The 21,831-nt window shown below is 41.7% G+C and overlaps 2 protein-coding genes across 3 annotated transcripts in view; one reads left to right on the top strand and one right to left on the bottom strand.

Annotated features, from left to right (window-relative positions):
• Positions 1–5,740, bottom strand: part of LOC139640915 (calcipressin-1-like) — a 29,208-nt gene extending 23,468 nt beyond the window's left edge. Inside the window, exons 1-2 of one of the 2 annotated variants that reach the window (XM_071515116.1) lie at positions 5,637–5,740; positions 5,089–5,235 (exon numbers count right to left, since the gene is read on the bottom strand). In XM_071515116.1, coding sequence (XP_071371217.1) covers positions 5,089–5,208 — 120 coding nt within the window. In that variant the 5' untranslated portion in view covers positions 5,209–5,235; positions 5,637–5,740. Of the gene's footprint in view, positions 1–5,088; positions 5,236–5,389 lie in introns of both variants that reach the window. The other variant, XM_071515115.1, reaches the window with a different exon arrangement.
• Positions 5,741–9,231: 3,491 nt separating this feature from the next.
• On the top strand, positions 9,232–11,994 carry LOC139640910 (uncharacterized). The gene has a single exon (XM_071515109.1). It carries the CDS (start codon positions 9,232–9,234, stop codon positions 11,992–11,994), a length of 2,763 nt encoding a protein of 920 aa, XP_071371210.1.
• Positions 11,995–21,831: the final 9,837 nt, after the last annotated feature.

The raw sequence follows: 21,831 nt of genomic DNA, 5'->3' as shown, positions 1-21,831 counted from the left end.
GGACAAGCAGAGCTCCCTCTCCAGGGAACACAAGGAGAGGCTCTGCTTCCTGCACGACAACCTGCCACTCTTGAACCGCGGTGCTATAATGATAACGTGAAGATGATCATGAAAAAAAAAAGTACCTGTTTGTAAAGTAGGGCTGAACAATTAATTGAAATTTTATCGAAATCGCAATATGGTCTACTGCAATTTTCAAATCGCAGGAGGCACAATATTTGTTAAAGGTTAAAGGCAGAGATGTCCTGGCCTACACATCATATTCTACAGACTTAAGAAAACATCTTTGTTTGGTACAGATCCCCGCAAAAATCACACCATAATCATTTTAATACGTTTTTCAATGAAAATGAGAATAATGATGTAAAAATTATCATTCCCTCTAATATCGCGAATCATATTGCAATTGCAAGATCAGTCAAAATAATCACAATTAGGTATTTTTTCAAAATAGTTCAGCCCTATTGTAAGGGTGCCTTTATCTGTAAGAGAATGTATAGCTTATGTTTAATTTTTCTGAGAGACTATGCCTATTTTTAGTAACTATGGCAATTTTTCTGTTATCTAGCTATTCTACATTTTTTATTTTTTGTCAATATTTAATGTATTGCTAGAGCCATCATTTGAAGAGTTGCAAATGTGGAGGTTAGTTTTCATTTTTTGTCAGAGAAGATTGAATATGGTCTTTACAACATGTAAGGAAGCCGTAGAGCTGAGCAGTTACTCAGCAGTTCAACGCAATGATGCCTCAGTCAAAGTATTACAACCATATAATTATTAATGAGTCACGTCAAATCAGTTTGGCATCTTCCTTTAACTACCTTTAAAGTGGGAATCTGTGGCTTTTTGTTACTTAGTCTCCATCTTTGGTGCTCAGCGCTCATCGCTGTGGTGTTTCTGCACTGCACTTCCCAGAGATCACCTGTCAATCAAACAGTGTGTCCAGTATTGTGACATCTTTTCCCTTGGATTTTCTGTTGATGAAGTTTGAGTTTCTGTAGGTGGCGCTCTTTTCTTTGTCTGTTCAGCCATGGCGGCTATCGCTGCTCATGCTAACTACCCAGTTCTTCTTCTATTTATATTCCAATGAAACCAGAACTGTAAAATGTTTGTGTGCCAGAGGACCAACCAGACACCAAATGTTTATAACAGCAAATATTAAAGGTGTCATGAACTGGTTATAAGTTGAGTCCCTATTGTGGTATATCAATTGGCCATAGACAGACATTTATTTATATGAAAATGCTATGGTTTCTTACTTTATATTCTTCATATAACACAGCATGGGTTGTCCCAAAAAGATGTGAATAGCAGGTATGAACTGTGAAGAGGTTAATCAATAAATTATGGCTGTTTGCTGGAGGAAGATGAACAAGTTATGTTTTTATACAGCACACTGAATACAATACGTCCAACTTCTCTTAAAGAAGTAGCACTGTTTTCCCCCAGATGAACCACTTCTTCCAGAAAAAAAAAAAAAAAATATCCTTAATGATACGTATAGAGAGCTTGGTCGGCGCCCTAAAGAGTCCATGGCTGTTTTCCACTGTGTCTGTTTTTCCACTGTCTGACTGTTGTTTTCTACTGGAAAGACACCTGCCACACACACACACACACACACACACACACACACTAATGACACAGTCCAAACCACCATTCCCACCCTGCCACACCCTCAATGACTCAGCTGCAATTGTGTATTCAGGAATTCTACTCCATTCTACTCACAGGAATAGAATGTAATGGACTATGTGACCAAGCAAAGGCAATTGAGTGTGTGTGTGGGGGGGGGGGGTGAAGCCCAATTTACTGACTGTATCCCCTTTTGTTGATTACACAGGGGTTTTCCTGGTTTAAATTGGGGTCTTTGCTGATGCCCATGTTCAGAGGGAAAGATGATGTCACATGCTAATTTCAGGATGCCTGGAAGTTTCATGTGCATGGAAGGCCTTTTTAATGCCACTTAGAATGGAATGTAAGACTCAATTTTGCCACTGAAATGAACGTGAAAATAAGTGTTGCCCAGGTCTGAATGACTGGGCTGGCAAGAAACATTTCTAAAGACTTCTAGTGAAAGTCTTTGAATATAAGTGATCAAGTTAAAGACTATATGAAGTCAACATTTTACCCATGGTGCAAAGAAGTAGGGCTGGACCCGAATATTTAACAGAGTTTACTTTTGTATGGGGAAGTCGCTTGTCTGAGCCCTTGTCTCTAACTTTATGTTATACCGTAAAACTTCAATTAAAAGCCGAGTCCCTTTTACTTTGCATTCAAACGTCAGTCACATTTGCTGATCGCCATGGCGGCACAGAGAAAAAACTACGACCTGAAATTCAAGCTGTCAGTTGTCAAATTTGCTGAACAAAACTCAGGAGAAGCAGCAGCAAGACATTTCTCCGTTGATCTTTTTTCGGCTTTCATCCTTTCTAAGGTAGGCTCCCGGTATTTTGATACGGGGCTCTCACTCTCACTCTCTCTCTCTCTCTCTGTCTCTCTGTGTGCTTTAGAACGTAACCGCTGTGAAACATACAGAAAATAACGTTTAATTTCGCTGACTCACCGGCTTTCTCGCTACCACCGCTTCCTCTCGTCAGAAAAGTCGCCGAATCTAGTGACAAAGCCCAGCAAGCCGCACGGCGGGAAGTCCCTGCTACACAACCAATGAGGATGCACCTGCTGCTGCTCCTTGCACTTAGCCAATTACACAATTGTGTTATTAATGCCCTCTCTTGGTCGACAGTCACATTGTGCCAAAACTCAATTGATTCAAAGCGTTTTTCAGTTCCTCATTTTTGCATTTTGGCGCTAGCAGAAAATGCTCTGGCAGCCATCAAAAACTTCCCTTTGCAAGAGAAACCCCGCATTCAAATGGCCTATCTGAGTACTTGTGCACTACAGCTTGCTACAAGCTTTGCTACCCGCCTCTCTGTTAGCACTACAGCGGAGACCAGACCTGTCAACTCGAAAATCTCCCATAATTCCCTTTTTTATTTTTTACAGTTATACAGAATCCTAATTGGCCCAATCAAGTTGTTTCGGTTAGATCCATAGACTATTTAACTTGTTAGACTACTTTCCCATTCCTGACCAGAAGTATGTTGGGAAACATCCATTTGTTGAACTAGTTAACCCAATCCTTTTTGCTTTGAGATTACAGCAGGGCAGGCAGTAAAGGCACCCGGTCATTAGATCTCCGGAACCGAGAGATGAAACCTAGGGCTGGGCGATAATTCAATATTATCGTTTATCGTCTTTCAGTGGAATCATCTTGTGATGATATGAAGATATTTTGATATCATGACACACATTTCTGCTGTCTAAATTGATGATGACAAGCAAATTTTACTTACAAACTCTGATAAAATGAGGTATGGTAGGAATATTATTTGAAAATTTCAGTTTTGTTTGACTCCACACCTAACATTACCATTCGGTTCAATGAGATGAACATTCATTTGATTATTTAACATGATTTTGCATACATGAACCATATCGTGATATATACTGATATTGAGAAAAATCCTTGTGATTATCATGATATTGATTTCAACCATATTGCCCAGCCCTAATGAAACCCCTTTCATAATGTAAAAATTATGGTCGGGTGGGGGTCCCGAAAAATCTCCTTATTTTCAAAGCCCAACGTTGACAGGTATGGTGGAGACAGCTACGCAAATACAAAAAAAGTTGATTCATAACAATCTAAATAGGCTGAAATAATAGGCTCTATAGATTTTGAGGGAAAAGACTTGTCTCCTTGACTCACAGTAGATTTTCACAAGCCGTCATCATCACAGTCAGCCTCCTGGATTGAGTCTTCCCAGCCCACCAAGCAGTGCTAACCTAGCCTTGCATGTACATCGATCCCCGTTCACATAGCATGCACAGAGGCACTACCAACCTCCAGCTTTGGATTTTCAACCCAAAACGTTCACAACATTTTCACCTTGTAGGGAACATGATTCAAAATAGCCTCAGGTGGAGCATTTCCAGTGCAATTTTTGGTGGGTTAGGGTTAGGTTCTGTATGTGTTTTGGTCCTGGTGTTGGTTCTATCTCTAAAATGTTCGTTACTTCAGTCTTTGTGATGAAAAAAACAACATTAATTCTAATCTGTGGCCCAAATGTTTTATACTTCACATTTTCTCTGCCAGATATTTACGATCTTACTCTGGTGGGCGACACTTTCTGAATGAAAATAGGGAGCATGTCGAGTTGGCTGTAGCTTTTGTAACCATAAAAATAAAGTAGCCTGCAAGGGAGAGGTCTGGCTTTTTCTTCATCTGATTAGAATTGCACAGACACTGATTCTCATACTTGTCCCAGATACTGGGCAGATAGCGGGCTAAAACAGAGTCTCAGTATCTAAAAACTACGACTAAAATGTGATCCCAAAAGCCGCTTGGAGCATATCAGAAATCAAAGTGACAAAATTGAATGCCTTTTTCACACAAAGAAGGATGTTAGATCTCTCTCACTCTAACACTACTCTCACACAACCTGGGGGTCATGTGGCCCCAATACATGCTGTTCTCTCTGTTCTTACATGGAAAGAACATCACACTGAATGCCATTCAAAAATCAGGCATATAACGATACATTGGTATTGGCAAAAAATACACACCTCATACAGCACCACTTAAGACCTTTTATTAATCGATTAGATCCACTGTTCAATTCGGCATACATCGAATACACCAGGCAGCACTTATTTCAATATAACTTGAACTTTCAGAATTGGTTTGCCTGTAATTCACAGTCTTCCACCAAAATACGAGGAGGGCGTAGCGAGCAGTGCGAACCAGTTTTAAAAGTTGAGATTTTATTTAATAAAACGCTGCCCGGTGGATCACTTGTATGCCGAATTTACCGGGGGACCCTAACAATTTGCAAAAGGTCCTAAGTCATGTTCTACGAGGTGTATATGTTTGCCGATAAAGTAAGGGTGCATTTATTTGGCAGATTTTGAATAGAGTTCGGCGTAAGGATCTCAGAACAGGGCATATCAGGGCCTAGGGGTCATGTATCCGCGCAATTGTACACTAGCAGCTGCACTGTACAGATATATACGACCCTTTGTCCTTACCTTCAGGCTGTTGTCATTGAACAAATCCTCTGTTACTTTGCAGGCTATGAGGGCGTTCGGTAACTCGGTAAACTGGACGTCAACCGTCGCCTCCTCGCCGCCATTCTCTGACTTCTGCATCACGATTAGGATTACCTAGACTGTTTTCTGCAAATAGAGGGAGTACACCGTTTCAACAACGCTGAATTTCACACATGTACATTAGTCAGTCTGTTTCAGATATGAAGAAAACCGACTTAACGCAAACCAGGCACGTCTACATGGCTAACTTACATAACAATTCATATGCAGTCATACATACCGACAAAGCTATAGACGTTATTTCATGACAATTTGGAGTTAAACGGCTCACTGTCCAAGTCGTTCTTCTCCGAATAGAGCTCCTCCAGAAGTCAAACTACCCTTCTACTCTCGAGAGTGTAATACAAGCTTATAATAGTTATGTGGGACCCACACTAAGATGCCTTGCAAGTTATGCTAACCTAGGATACGAAATGATGCTACTAAACAAGCGAAACACACAATATTCCATAAATACATTCACTCACTTAGTCATGGACAAAGCCGACAGGTTGGAAATAGTTAATATCTTAAACTAAAGCAGGACAGTATTCTGTAATATTAACTAAAAAGTAGCACCGCGGATAATTTTATTAGCAACGGCCCAGGGGATGCGGATAAGGGAGATGACGTAAGTTGCCAGTAACAGCTGATGGGGATTTCCGGTTTAGAATGCGCGCAATGTTTTCACAGATCTACAAATCATATGGATCGTAAAGGACATATTTATGAGACAAGACACGTCTGTCATTTGTGCTGGAAATTGATACTGTAAATCTCAGATACCCCCTGTCATTTTAGGGCCTCTCTCTTTAGTAGCAACTGTTTCATACGTTACATATCGTCACGTATTCATAGTATTCTGTTGCATCGCCACGCGGCCTTCTTGGAAAGTAACAGGTGATTGTAATATATTAACAGGTGATTATGATCAATAGACAGCCACAGCCAATGAGCTGTGTATATGGTAAAGCACCATATTGGTAGGAAATGCATGTAACATCATGGGGATACTATGAATGACTTGAGTATTTATAAGAGTAATAGTATTACCAATATACTGCTACTACTACTACTCCTGATAGTATTACTGTTATGCTGTTTTTGTAAAAATTCATATGGCAAATATAAGTATAGTGCATGAATAGAATAGAATAGAATAGACTACTCTTCCCTCTTGTGGCAGGCTTCAATATTACAACTTTTAACAACCTGGAGTTGATACTGAAATCTGAATATATGGAAGATTACCATGCATAATGTAAGCACATTCAGAAGGAGAGCACCCTTATAATTAAATATATATATAGGCCTATATATTAATGCTGAAAACCACTTATGTAAAAAGAATAATCGAGGACCTATTTTAGTGCTACAGCCTACACTGTATGGACACTGAGACCAAAATGGAAACAATGAAAATCAAAATGACTCCTATCCACCTCTGCTATTGGAAAAAAATAAATAGAAGAAACACATTCCACAGTGTGTAATTACTGAATAGGATGCATCAGCAGGGAATCAAACTGAGATGTGCAGAATGTTTAGTGAGATGTTTAGTGTTTAATGTCAGTGAGCAAAAAGACTGTGCCACAGAACTCCTTTGAGGCAATTGTAAAATGACCAATGTAACTGGAATAACAAATTGCACTGGAAAATGAATGGAGTCATATGTAGCCTATAGTGCCTCCCATATTCATTTTATTAGATAAACCTACATAATTCCCTTCAAAATTAGTATAGGGTTACTAAAAATTATATTCAAAATGCCAATCCTTTGAGCACATTTTTGTGAATGACCTCCTTGGATTTCAAGGGACCGTATTACTTTTAATGTATTCTATTTAGAACACACTTTTCATTTAAAGCTAACCCGCAAGTGCTTCATGAAAAAGATGAGTAAAATTTGGTAAAACTCAACAGGAAAGAAAATGAAATGCAAAGCAAAGAAGTGGCAGGTTATGTATTAGTGTGCAGAAAATGCCTTTTCTCTAAAGAAAGATTTTCAGGCCTGTTTAAAAAAAAGCCCCGTGTCTGAGGTGCCCTCTGGTGGTCGGGCAGATCATAACATGCTCCCCTATGTGTGGAGCTGTGTGGAGCTTAGTCCTGGGGGCTTAGAGGCTGCATTGACCTGAGGGTTAGAGGGTTCGAAGTTCCTTGAGGTAGTGTGGGGCATTTCCATGGATGCATTGGACAGTCAGGAGAAGGGTTATGAATTCAATCCTTATGATGATGATGACACAGGACCCCTTGTGGGATCCCGCCGGTGACAAGGTGTGCCATGGATCTGTAGCCTCCCAGTGAAATATATTCAGTTCTACCAGAGAGGTAGGACTGAAACCAGGTCAAGGTAGAGCCAGAGAGTGCAATCCAAGAGTCACATTTTTATTGATAGATGAGAACATAGTGGAGGGATACATGCCTCCGCTATGTTCTGTTTTTATCAATAAAAATGCTATTTGGCAAAATTATGCTCTAAACGATATGACCAAAAGTCAGATGAAAATCACAATAGCGGGATCTGTTGTTGAATCTGTTCACAAACGTGTTTAAATGTGTTTTCAGGCTGTTTCCGTGGCCTCATGCTGTTTCCGTGACCTCATTCAAATGATTTGGAAATAAAAATCTGAATGCTACAAACTCGTCCCAGCTGCATCCAATCATGGTGATTAGTTTATATTCTGGTTTTCATGGCGGTCAAGTGGCAAATAACCCCCATGTTAAAACTAAGTGGAATATTGCTTTAAGTAAAATTGAGCAACTTGCACGGTAAGGGTTGAAAACAAAGCAAATATACTCGGCTAGAGCTTATTATAGTGTATTCACTGCGCCAGGGAAACTCAGTCAGTCCCTGCAAGTCTTCAAAAAGATTTAAAATAATATTTAAACCAGCAGGGGGCCGTTGAGGGGATTTTGTTAAAGAAGTGGAATGCTGTGTGTTTGCGTGTCTGTATGTGCATGTGTGAGTGTATTCTATATATATATATGTGTATGTGCAAATACTGTATGTGTACACTCGTGTCTGATGTAGGTGTGTGTGTGTGTGTGTGTGTGTGTGTGTGTGTGTGCTGTATACATAATATGTGTATGTAGTGTTTGTGTGTGTGTGTGTGTGTGTGTGTGTGTGTAAGGAACTTTAACTTGAGTGGTGCTGGTCCCTGGGTGGCAGAGGGGTTTAAGCTCCTGGTCATGTGGGGATCAGCCTCCATTTAATCCTCTGGAGAGAGAGAGAGAGGGCGAGAGAGAGAGAGAAATCAAGAGAGAGAGAGGTAGATTGTACTTATTGTTGACCAACTGTGCTTAAGGCGCAGTACGGACTAGAGATCCCCATAGCCACAAGCAAGGAGTGAATGAGTTTGCAAATTTCATACAAACTCTAAACGTCTATACCCGGATAATACACATTGTCCTTGGAATTTCGGACCCGCAATCTCAGAATCTAGAATCTCTGCCGTCTGCCTGGAATCTTGGAACTAGTTGGGAATCTTAGAGGCATTCCACAATCTTTGGAACCTTGGAAACTCTCTGAGAACCGTCTTGGACCCATTCTGTAATATTGGAAGCATTCCAAGATCATATCCTCTTTGCAGAACTTCAACCGACTGCAGAATCCCTCTCTCTCATTCCAATCCCAGCAATTTTGTAGCTAGCTGGGAATCTCAGAGTCATTCCAGAATCTGAGGCCTCTTGGAATCTCAGAAACACACTAAGATCCACCTTGGACCCGCTGTGGAATCTGGGATCCATTTTAGAGTCTTAGTCTTTTACTTTGGAACCTCGGAAACACTCTGAGATCCATTTTGGACTATTCTGGAATATTGGACTCATTCTAGAATCTTTGGAACCTCGTCAACCACGGAAACACGCTGAGATCCATCTTGGACCTGATTGGGAATATTGGACCCATTCCAGAATCTTAGCCTTCTACTTTGGTACATCAGAAATACTCCATACTCTACAATCCCTCTTGGACCCAATCTGGAATACTGGACCCATTTCAGAATCTTGCAGAACATCGGACTGATCCTGTAATCTCAGGTACCCATTTTTCCTAGTGTCCCCACATCTTCCAAAACTGCCCCAATGGCTCAGTCGGACTCCCAACCCAGCCCAGACCTGTCAAATGGCACAGTTGTCCACAGCCCTGTAGGTTCTTGTTCAGACCTGGATACCCAGAGGGGGAGAGAGGATAAGGAGGGAGGAGAAGAGGAGGATGAGGAGGTGGAACTAGCAGAAGAGGTAGGGGAGGATGTTTTGATGATGGGAGAAACAGGAGAGGAGCAAGCCGAGGGAGAAGGAGATGTAGAGCAGGGAGAAAGAGAGGAAATAAAAATTATCCAAGTGGCCCTGTTACCGAATGGAGAAATCGGAGTAGAGGAGGGAGGAGAAGGAGAAGGAGAAGGAGGAGGGGAAGAGGGGGAGAGAGGAATGGAAGTGATGGAGGAAGAGCATGAAAAGACAGATGAACAAACTGAGAAAGAGTGCAAAGGGGAGGGAGAGGAAGAGTCAAAAGAAACACAGAGAAACATTCAGAGTTCATCTTGTTTATCAGCATCGCCAGAGGTTGAGAAAGGTAGCCGACCATCATTAGATAGAGATAATGAAGAAGACAGGGGAAAAGAAGAAAATATAGAAGAGACAGTGAAACAAAGTGCAGAAAAGGAAGCGACAGAAAAGGGGAGGGATGGAGAGAAAGACGAGGGAGACAGGGGGTCAAATGAACAGGTATTGTCCACCTGCAATGATGTGGAGTGTGGACAGGATGATGTGGAGTGTGGACAGGATGAGCTGGGAAAGACAAAGAGCACCAAGTTGCCCTTTGATAACACTGACAAAACAGAGGCTGCTATTCCGTCCACTAATTGTGAGGTAACAGGAAGTGTTGAGTATGCAGCAATAGATGTGATGTCATCAGTGTTGACCCCTGTTACCACGGGGATAAATGAAAAGGTGAAAATTCAAGATGATCTCTGCCAAACTGCATTTATTCGTGACAATGTCATACCTGTGCATACAAGTGCTGCAATGGAAGTGGTGGCCAATCAGAACAGCCAATCAACCAATGAGATTAAAAAGACGGACAACTCTCAAGCCAACAACCAGGAAGTTAAGTCTATTAATAATAACATCACATGGCAAGATGTGGATGGCAGAGAAGCAAAAGTGGAAGATGAAGCAACCAATGAACCTGTGAAAGATGCAACGTCCCTTTCTGATGATGTTCTAGACATAGGAGGTGAAACGATACAAAAGGTAGAGCAACCAGATTTGGCCTCTGTACCTGCTGTTTTAGAAGAGGAGGTTGATGAATGTGCAGAAGAGCCTCAGACTCAAACTCCAGAGGGTGAATTGACTAAGACTTGTGCTACAGAGGTGGTGATTGGCTCATGTACAGAACACTCACTGGTGACAGAAGGAGGAAGCGAAGGAACAGGAAAGGGAGGGATCAAACAGAGGCAGCAGGGGGAGGAGAAGCGACAGGTTGGGGTTAATACTCTAACAGGGATGGATGGGGGAGGGAAGAGGACAGTAGAGGAGGAGGAGAAGACAGGTGATAATGTTGCTGGGGAGGTAATGGATGAGAAGGAGCACAGAGGAAGAGAAGGTGTAGCAATGGAGGAACGGAAGATTCTAGAGCTTGAAACTTTAAACAAAGAAGACCAGGCTAAAGTTGGTCCTCCACAGTCAATACCAGAGATTTTGGAGGACTTAACTTTAGATGCAGAGCAAGATGTGGATTTGGACCAGGTGGAAGAGGCCATCGAGATGGAGGAGGGAGGTGAAATTGAATCAGACCAGCCAGGAGGAGAGGTCACTTCAGAGGATCCCAAGTCCACAACAGAATTCCAAGAACAGCTTTTCCAGCTCTTCCTAGGAGGCAAACTGAGAGAACAGCTATTAGAAAAGGACCCTGTAGAAGAGGAGAGGGGAGGAAGAGGAGCAGAAGAGGAAGCAATGGAAGGAGGAGTAGACATGGCGGAGGAGCCGGTGACTGTTTTAGATGATGAAATTGAAGTGACAGAGGAGGATAGAAGTAAAGAATTAGAAGAGCCAAAGTCTGCTGCCACTACAGCTGCTTCTGAGGGTGCCATAGCCAAGACAAAGGATGGAGAGAATCAAGAACTGGATGGAGGGAGGGGTGAAACAGGTAGAGGGAAGGATGAGGAACAGAAAGATGAAAACAAAGAGGTAGAGATGGAGCTAAATGGAAGAGTGAAAGGACTGAGGCAGGTGATGGAGAATGGGATCCTGTGTCCTGAGCGGCAGCCATTTTCCCCGAACAGGAGAGGAGGATGGGGGACAGCAAGAGTGACGTCACCCAGGAGAAAAGATAATGACTGGATAAAAAAAGACCAACCAGAGGAAGAGAGCACCGTGGAAAAGGAAGACTGGAGGAAAGAACTGAGGCCTGTGAAAAAAGACATCCAGGGAACTGAGGGAGGAAGGAAGGAGTGGGCGAAGAAAGAGGTATCGACGGAGAACAAAAGTCCTCCAAGGAAGGAGGACTGGATAAAAGAGCTGAAGTCTGTGATAAAAGATGAATCCCTGCCAAAAAAGAAGGATGAGCAGGTGAAGAAAAAGCGAGTGGTGCTGATGGAGGACGGCCAATCGTATATCCCCCGGCGGGAGGAGAGGAGGGAGGAGGAGACGAGAGAGGAGGTGAAACTGCTCTCTCATAAGAAGGTGGAGAGTCCTTTGCCTCCTATGAGGAACAGCACAGCCCCTGAAGACCAGGCCTACGAGATCTCGCTCTACGTCAAGGTAATGAGTCAAGCACACACACGCTCCCCACCACACACGTACACCAGGGTAGGAATTTCACGTGGCCCCTCGCTCTGGCTGTGATGCCCATATGCCCCTACGGCCACCATGGCATTTGTGCCCTGCTACCGTCAGAGTCAGAGGAATAGAATGGTATAAGACTCCTTGGTGTCAGTACTTCGATACAGCCACCAGAATAGAAGAGCCAGAGCTCCCACCATAGAGCTCCAGTCTGTCTGGACTGAAATGGCTGGTGAAAATCCCCGGAAGATCGCTATGAGTCAGAAACAGTCTCAAACTTCCGGTAGAAACGTGAGTAACTAAAATCTGCCGTTTTTGGCGAAAATAACATAAGCCTTGGTGAAATATTTTGGCAAGAACATAGATTTTTGTCAGTGTGACTGTAAAATGTGAAGTTTGACTGCTATGTTTCCCCGGAAATGGTGGACGTTGTATCGTTCAAATTGTGGTACGTTTAGGGTCATTGGAAAGCTTGGAAAACTAAGACATAGTTTGGACAACATACAATTGGTTTACGGATTCTGAAAGCTGAAGACCCCATGTTTTCAAAACAGTATAATATTCATATCTTCTATAAATAGACCATCTTCCATCGCGATTTTTCATAACTACGCCACGGGGGTGGACCCGGGGGTCCGTCGGGCTTAACAGGTTATTTATAGGCTCCAAATCCTCTTATTTCACTCAGTGGCCTTTGTGCCCTGGCATGTGGCCTTTGTTCCCTAAAAAATTTTGTGACACCGAAGGCCAAATGGCCTTACCTCTAAAATGATGAAATTCCAAGCCTGATGTACACTCCATCCTGCGTCCATAATCTTCCATGTACACCCAGAAAAAGGAGGGTTCTTCCATGGTTCTTTGGTTAGGATAGTGGTTGTTTACAGACCTGTAATGATTCAAAGAACCCTCAAGCAACTGGGGGGCACGTACGTCACTGGTCCATGACAACAATAGAAAAGGCTCAACAGTGAATTCCAACCCACTTAATACCTGCTCTCGCCACTGATTAGACCTACACTCACGTACACCACACTCTACTACGTTGACTCTTGTTGACTCCTAGGACTCTATTTTCATGAATCAATGACACTTGGCACAAAGTGCGGTCAAAGGCACATGGCGAGAGTGCACATGGCTTGAGGACTGATTTTGTGGCCTCCACAATTCCCATTCCGTGTGTCATGGCACATACTAACAGTTCTATGTTGGATGACAATCATTCACACCACAGCCACATGTGTATCTTCTCTCTTGTTTGTCCATCATAGTTGATCATGACCATGGCACGTCTCATTTTGTTGGGTTTTGGTGAGTGCGCAGATGGCTGAACAAACCAATCTGAGCCCGGAATTCTCTGTGGCACACTGGACAGATCAGGGAGGATGTAGAGCTCTGAGGTGCAGCCACAAGTGCTTCCTTGGCAGTTTTGCGTTGCTGCCTCTTCAACATAGTACAGGAGCTTCTCCTGCTCTCACAGAGGACTGCACCTTCCTAGACTTTTCTTCTCCAGGCAGGTCGGTCCTGAGCTAGGGGTTCCCAGCTTTTCAGGTCAAATCCAAAGCTCTTCAAGGAGGCTTTCAGGGTATCCTTGTAGTGCTTTTTGGGGCCACCTTGCACTCGCTTGCCATTTTTCAGCTCGCCAAAGAAGACTTGTTTTGGCAGTCTCGTGCAGGGCATTCTGGTGACATGGCCTGAGCTGTGCCTTCGCAAGCAGGATGGGGATGCTGGGAATATTGAATATTGGGAATATTGGCCGTGTATACAGTTAGAATGAAAAACGTATCTTATTTTTTCCTCGTTGAGGGATTTATCAAAGTGAAATTGGCCAACATATCCACAAAAAAGTAAACTTTTGAAAACAGCACAGAAAATGCCTGCAGCATGTGTTTTTGCCATGGTCTGAGCCGGTTGGCGGCGCCATTTCAAATCCTGATAATCCTTGACACCAAAATTGCACCGTGCTGCTCGGTTGTTAGTGACACTCCCCCTACTGCGCCTCTCCTTCCACTTAGGCGCAGTCACAGCGACTTACCAAAATGCCAAACTGGCGCAGGCAAGAGAAAAACATGTGTGCCCGATGACAACTAACCCTAACCCTCGCCGGTGCAAAGCCCCGCCATCCGCCATCACAGAAATAGAGCCCTTAAGGCCGGTTCACATGCCGCGTCTTTTGCGTGCTCAAATCCATTCATTTCAATGGGGGTGCGAGGCCGATGCGGTCACGACACGCACACGTTGCAACGCGCCTTTTTTTCGACCGCGACCATGGCACACTGAAATAAAAACATCTAAACTTTTTGGAACGCCTCAAGCGCACCATATGTCACATAGCCTGAAAGCGAAAGAGAGAGGGATGTATTCGTGGCGAGTTCTTCCTGCTCCATATGCAGATTAAGAAGTAAAGCTACTACGAAAGTTTTACTGCGATGGTAATCCATTATTTCAGATAACTACTAACAAACGTGTGAAGTTGTTGTCTTTGGTTGCTTGGCAACGCCAGGCACACCTGTAGTGCAACCGTCCAAGCGCACTTGATAAATGTTCGGTGTTCACTGTCCACTCAGCGCGCCTCGCGTTTTCCAAGCATTTTAGAGCACTGCATGTGAACCGGCCCTTAGACTTACAAAGTCAAAGTTAAAAGCAAGCACTTGGAGGTGTTCACATGTTCAAGCTTGTTTGAATACTCTGATTGAAATACTCTTCTAAAATTCTGATTGGCCAATGAACACATTCTGAGGTCTGTACAGACCGCTGTTTTATATCTAATCATATTACTCTGTGAAACTGCTGCAGAGACGATCAAAAGAAGCACATTTTTACATTGTCATGGTTCCAAATCAAATGAACTCGCAACACCTTTTGTCAGTTCATAAACTGCCGACGTTAACGCTACTCTCTGGTTTGATGACCGTGGCTGCAGACAAACACTCGACAAGCCTAACAACGTGGAGGATTTTTCCGATATTACTTTTAATTTATTCAGAGAGCATGAAACATGCATGGAGAGAAAACAAAAAGCACAGAAGAAACAAGTATGGTTAAAAGGCATGAAGATGAGATTTACATACAGTGTAACACATTGATGCTGCAGAGCTGATGAAAAGTAGCCAATGTTATTGGTGTTGGTCACGTTGCTATGGTTGCAGTTCTGCTATTTTTGTTGTTGGTAGAAGCTTGTCAGTTTCTTTAACTCATTATAAAATCATTTTAAAGAGATTTCTCACTGTTTGAGTGAGTGAGTGATATATTTATATATATATCTCAATACTTTTGGCAACTATCAGTGTAATAAGTGCCATGATGTACAGCCAACCAGTCATTATTGCTGAATAAGCCCCTTTAGAGTGAATCAAGATCCTCTGCTTCGTGTTTGGGTCTTGAATCAGCCTGTCAGAGCTGAATTTGAAATAATGTCTGGCTGGCTGTACATTATCTCTTACTTACAGTTGGCTAAAGGTATTGCCTTGTTGCTGACATCCGAATTAAGGAAGTCAGAGAAATGTCTTGAAAATAATATTTACCAGCTGAAAGCTGAGGTCACTCCTGAATCACACACTGAATCAAATTCTTAACTGGGCTCCATGCTTGATCCAACATCAATCCCAATATTGGATATTTCATCAAATCTATCAGTTAGCCAGGGTGATAGACAGTGAAGCAGATCGAAACAAAGGCAAACTCAACCGGCCTTTGAAGACAAACATTAAAATATACAGAGAGATGAGCAGAGCTGGAGAAGGTCCAAATCAAAGACAACAGCAACTGGATTGATGTTAACCCAGACTGTTAATGTTAGCAGTCAGCTTTCACATTATATTCATCTCCAAACCAACTAGGTTGAATTGTGTTGAGTTATAGCTGAAAACTAGTTTTAACAGTAGAAGGTTTAAACAGCATAGTGTAGCCTAACACAGCTAACAAAAACAATGTGAGTGTAAAAGAATCACCACCACCACATTAGCTAACAGGTTTTATCTTCCACATCATGGATGTTCCTTCAATTCCATTGCTGATGCCTTTGATTTGGACCTTCTTGGGTAATTTGGCCTCCAGCTCAGCTGTAATTTTGAAGGATATTTTTGACAGGTTAGGGTTTCTTCATCTTTTGAAATAAATCAAATATGCCCACCATGTAAATACATTTCTTTTACTTTTTGGTCTATCCACAGGGTCAGATAAATGACACTGCTAGTCTCTTAGGCTATATATGTCTATTATAATGCTAATGTATCATACCAGCTAAGGTCACTGAGGCTGGAGGCATGAACAGATTTTGCTCTGAACAGGCCCTCACAAATGAAGATTTGGGTAAAAATCTTTGTTTTTTGTCTCAGTTAAGATAATTAGAGTTTAAGAGTTTAATTTAGAGAATTTTAGTTTAGTTTAAGTAAATTACTGACTTGTAAGTCCAATTGTGGATGGTTCCTCACCAGGAAGTCTCTCAAAACTAAGTAGAATAATTGAACGACAGAATAATCCAATAGAGGAAAAACCATTCACAAGACATCAAAAAAGGATATTTTTAAAATATGTTGCAGAGTCTCCAATTGAGACGGATGGGTGTTGTAGCATAGACACTGTGCTTATTTTCACATAATCTGGTGTGTGTGTGTGTGTGTGTGTGTGTGTGTGTGTGTGTGTGTGTGAGTGAGTGAGTGAGAGAGAGAGAGGGAGAGAGCGAGCCCATCTTGATCTGCTTACCTTATCCCATTAAGACAGTGATATCCTAATCCAGCAGTCATGGCAGCCTACATTGCTCCATGCATGCAATTGTATGGGTACATTTAAAGTTTCATACAAACTCATGAATCATCCTAACCTATGACACACACACACACACACACACACACACACACACACACACACACATACACAAAAGTTAATTTTCCTCTCAGGTTCAGCACCACATTCCTCACTGAGGAGAAAATAAATGAGGGCAGCATACTGAGGGCCAGCAGAGAGGTTTAACCCCGAGAAAAAATGTACTAATATCTAAGAGCTGGTTCACAAACACACACACACACACACACACACACAACAAGCTTGTTCTCCGTGGGAGCTCACATTCAAACAATGACTTCCATTGTGTGGAACTCTGTTGGTAGCACAGTCTGAGGTGGATGGAAATATTATGGAAAAGTTCAAGTGTCCTTATGTGTCGCCGGAGTTGAGGTGCGCTTGATTTACCTCCTCTAATGTCTGCAGTGCTGATAACAACCCGCTACTATAAAGTTCATTTAAATGATTATATATCACACTATCAATACATGTCTAGGAAATGTATAGGAAAATGACATAGTCACCATACATACAAATATTTTTTACTCTTAATTTATATGTATTATATTAGAAAATTGTTTGAGTTATGGTTAGTAGGGTTAAAACATTAGAAAAAACAAAACATGATTATTTCTGTGCACAAAACTCCGTACATTTTTACTCTTAACTTTCCCATTGGGAAAAGTCTGAAAAAAATAAACATTTTCATATGATGTTTCTCAAACATTATAGGTGGTAATTTATTTGACATTTTCATGTCATCAATAACTTCATCAACAAAGACAAAAAATGCCCTAAAGGTGTACATTTGCATATTGCATTGCACCATATATTGGTTAGTTTGCATATTGTAGTGACACAATTATCAAAAGTTCTACAGGAAAAACTATCTGTATTTTTGAATAGGTAAAGAGGATTGTATTTTCCTATTCACCTTGATTCAAGAAAACCTGTTTTTTTTTTCTTTTTCATAAACATGAGTTACCAGCTCAGTTTTACCGTTAACGTTTTTGTGAGCCTTTTTAATTATGTTCTGTAAGCGATTCATAAAAGCACAAAATAATCATCTGCTCCAGTCGGTATAGGTTTGGAATAAATGTTATATGAAAATAAGTCTCAATATTAAAAATGTTTCTAAAATCCATGTTACATTGTGTCATAGGTTGTCATCACTACCCATGGAAAAAGTGTTTTACAAATTTTGCGTACACACTGAATTTGCACTTTTGATTTTTTCTGCATGTTGATTTTCATTTTTCCCCATTTGACATGCTGCAATGCTCAAACTGCTGATCTTTATGAATAAGCATCTCTATGTTTTCAGTCGGTTACGCTGTGTGTTGTGCATGTGAATGACCAAATAGTGTATACAGTGTTCTACTGCTGCCAGTAGCATGGAGCGAGGCTTAATCTCTACATTCTCTCTCTGTAAGCTGATTAGCCTGCTGTTTGGTGTAGAGGGGTTTGGGAACAGCGGTGCCAGAAACAACACATATACACCACACACTAAATACTGTGTGTACAGTATGTGCTACACTCTGGTTTAGGGTTAGACTGATATAGGCCTATTGGTTCGCTGATATCAGGTGCCGATATTGTCCTTTTTATTAAAGATCAGATGTGGTCCAGTGTGGTCCACCTCTGATATGATGGATATAATGCTCATTTTCATCATTTCAGCAACATATCACCTTACTTATGTATACTGTGAAGAATATTGGCAATTAATCACTCAACAGCAGTGGTGGAAAGTAACTAAGTACATTTACTCAAGTACTGTACTTAAGTACAATTTTGAGATACTTGTACTTTACATGAGTATTTCCATTTGATGCTACTTTATACTTCCACTCCACTACATTTCAGAGGGAAATATTGTACTTTCTACTCCACTACATTTATTTGACAGCTTTAGTTACTTTTCAGATGGAGAATTGACACAATGGATAATATATGAAGCTTTTAAAATACACACTGATAAAGATGAAACCAGTGGTTTCCAACCTTTTTGGCTTTTGACATCTTACAAAAAGCAGTGTGTAGTTGGGGTCACATTTCAGATGTCTATGAGTTGTTATAAATAGTGAATTTTCCCTCTAAACCTCACATGGTTTCATTTCAATAAATGTTCAAATGATCCAATATATCAGCAAAAATCAAAGATTAGAGAAAAAGTCCAAAAACTGAAAACAGATTTGTGTATCAGAACTTTGTTTTTTCTTCTTTCCTCTCCCATTAATCATCTCACGACCCCTCAGATTTATCCGGTGACCCTTTGGAGGGGCCCGACCCCTAGGTTGGGAACCGCTGGACTAAACTAGCTAACTGTATATAAAGTAGTTCAAACTAGCTCCACCTCCAGCAGCTACAACAGTAACATGCTGCTTACACACTGATGCTTCAGTATTAATAATCTAATGATGTCATATATAATAAAATATCAGTCAGAGGGACCAAACCACTACTTTTACTTTAATACTTTAACTACATTTTGCTGCTAATACTTATGTACTTTTACTTAAGTAGGATTTTCCATGCAGGACTTTTACTTGTAATGGAGTATTTTTACATTGCTGTATTGGTACTTTTACTTAAAGGGTAACTTCGGTATTTTTCAACCTGGACCCTATTTTCCCAACTGCGGGTGTCTAAGAAACTAATGGGGACAACAATTTTTGAAATTGGTCCAGTATTGAGCGAGATCGCTTCAGCCGGCAGCCGCGAAACGGGCTGCAATGTAATCCGACGGGGCAAATGCGCACCGTCAATGTACGTCCACTAAAAGTGCTTGTTTTTGCCACTGACTGGCTCAGATTGTTATTATAAGTGTCTGACACAATATGGAAAGGACCCTATACAGAAATGAAACGTACTTCCTTACCTTTAGCTTGATCCCGTCTGTGTGTAACCAAGTCTCGCCCAAGTCCCGCGAGAGCTTAGTTGTTGCAGGAAGTCACCTGTGGAAACGTGAGTGAGAGTTGGAGAGAGGACTGCCACCGGGAGGAGTTTGTTGTGTTGGAGTACAGAGATCGTAGCTTAGCGTTATCTAAAAGATCTAAATAAAAAATAAAAAAAAACAATGGTTCGTGTTTGCGCATTTCCGAATTGTGCCAACAAAATGTCGCGCAACACTTCGCGCAGCTTTCACAGACTGCCTTTGTTGGATAGTGACCCGCTGAAGTTGTGGCTAGTTGTGCTACAAATGGATGCCAACACTCCTGTCCATACGCTGCGCCTTGCAGACCATCGGGTCTGCAGTGACCATTTTGACCGGTATGACTACAGCCAGCCAAAGAGGAGACGAAATCCTATCCCAAAGCACTTTTTCCTAAAGAAAAATGTTGTCCCGAGAGTGGAGAGACCTGCTGCAGACAGAGTGGAGGTAATGTTATTAGCTAAAGTTATTGTGTTGTCCTGGCATCAGTACACACGGCAAAAACAATCACTAAACCAGAAAGGCACTCGGAGAGCGCAGACCTCCGCTAAGGTTCATGCTATTATTGTTTGTTCGTGAGTCGGATCCAGATCCGCTCCAAAATTTAATGGGTTCTTCCTTGGCCCATGCTACACCCTTCCACCAAGTTTCATGAAAATCGGGCCAGCATTTTTTCCGTAATCCTGCTGACAGACAAACAAACAAACGGCACCGAAAACATAACCTCCTTGGCGGAGCTAGCCAGTAGTATGTGTAAAATAGCCTATCAACTGAGTCATGATTGATTATAAAATATGTATATAGATTCATTTCCCCTTTTCAGCAGTTGACATTCATAATAATACAATAAGTGATATCAACAAGCTGAAATTATCTGTGTAATATTGTTGCCAAAGTGTGTGCGTGGTGTAAAAATGTCATATTTATGCTTATCTATTATACGACCTATACGACCACTTTTATGCCTACATTTGTATATCCTATACATTAGCAGATATCATAGAGATACTTACTGGCAATGAATGATGATGGTAGCTCTTCAATGAGTAGGAGCTCTTCATCCGTATACTCTGGCTCAAATAAATACGGGCCGCCATCGAATTCAAAGGCCTCTTCCACGTTGTCGAAATCAGGTAAATATTCAGCCATGACTTAGAAAATCTTTGAGATAACACTGAGCTACGATCTCTGTACTCCAACACAACAAACTCCTCCCGGTGGCAGTCCTCTCTCCAACTCTCACTCACGTTTCCACAGGTGACTTCCTGCAACAACTAAGCTCTCGCGGGACTTGGGCGAGACTTGGTTACACACAGACGGGATCAAGCTAAAGGTAAGGAAGTACGTTTCATTTCTGTATAGGGTCCTTTCCATATTGTGTCAGACACTTATAATAACAATCTGAGCCAGTCAGTGGCAAAAACAAGCACTTTTAGTGGACGTACATTGACGGTGCGCATTTGCCCCGTCGGATTACATTGCAGCCTGTTTCGCGGCTGCCGGCTGAAGCGATCTCGCTCAATACTGGACCAATTTCAAAAATTGTTGTCCCCATTAGTTTCTTAGACACCCGCAGTTGGGAAAATAGGGTCCAGGTTGAAAAATACCGAAGTTACCCTTTAAGTAAAGGATCAGAGTACTTCTTCCACCACTGCTCAACAGAGACTGCTAATTGCTATCTCATTGAGCAAATTAAATCCAAGTTGGACAGAGGTGGGGTTGTAGAAGCAGTACATTTAGATCTACGGAAGGAATTCAACACTGTAAATCACAATGTCCTTCTGTCCAAGCTTTCATGTTTTAACTTCTCTGAAAATACCATGAAATGGATAGAGTCATATTTAACAATGAGAAAGCAATGTTCACGGGCTGGAACAAAGCTCTCTTCATCACTTGACTGCTCTACTGGTGTCCCACGGGGGTCTGTCCTGGGACCTCTGCTTTTTAACTTATATGTTAATGACCTTCCTACTGTATGCCCTGAGGTAATGACCCAGATGTATGCAGACGACACAGTTATTTATGTGCATGCCAGAACAAGACAGCAGGTGGTGCATAAGTTAACAGCAGCCATGTCTATCATCTCTGACTGGCTCACACAGTCTTGTCTCACTGTAAATATTAGCAAGACTGCATGCATGTATTTCTCAATCAGCAAGAAGGAGGTCCATCATCCTGATATCCTT

This window comes from Centroberyx affinis, unplaced genomic scaffold (genome assembly GCF_046629955.1).
Source record: "Centroberyx affinis isolate AG114_WGS23_722 - 3 ecotype Tasmania unplaced genomic scaffold, CSIRO-AGI_Caff_v1 ptg000309l_1, whole genome shotgun sequence".
NCBI classification, from domain to species: domain Eukaryota; kingdom Metazoa; phylum Chordata; class Actinopteri; order Beryciformes; family Berycidae; genus Centroberyx; species Centroberyx affinis.
Note: the sequence above shows the minus strand (reverse complement) of the source record. Positions and strands in the feature narration are given on the sequence as shown.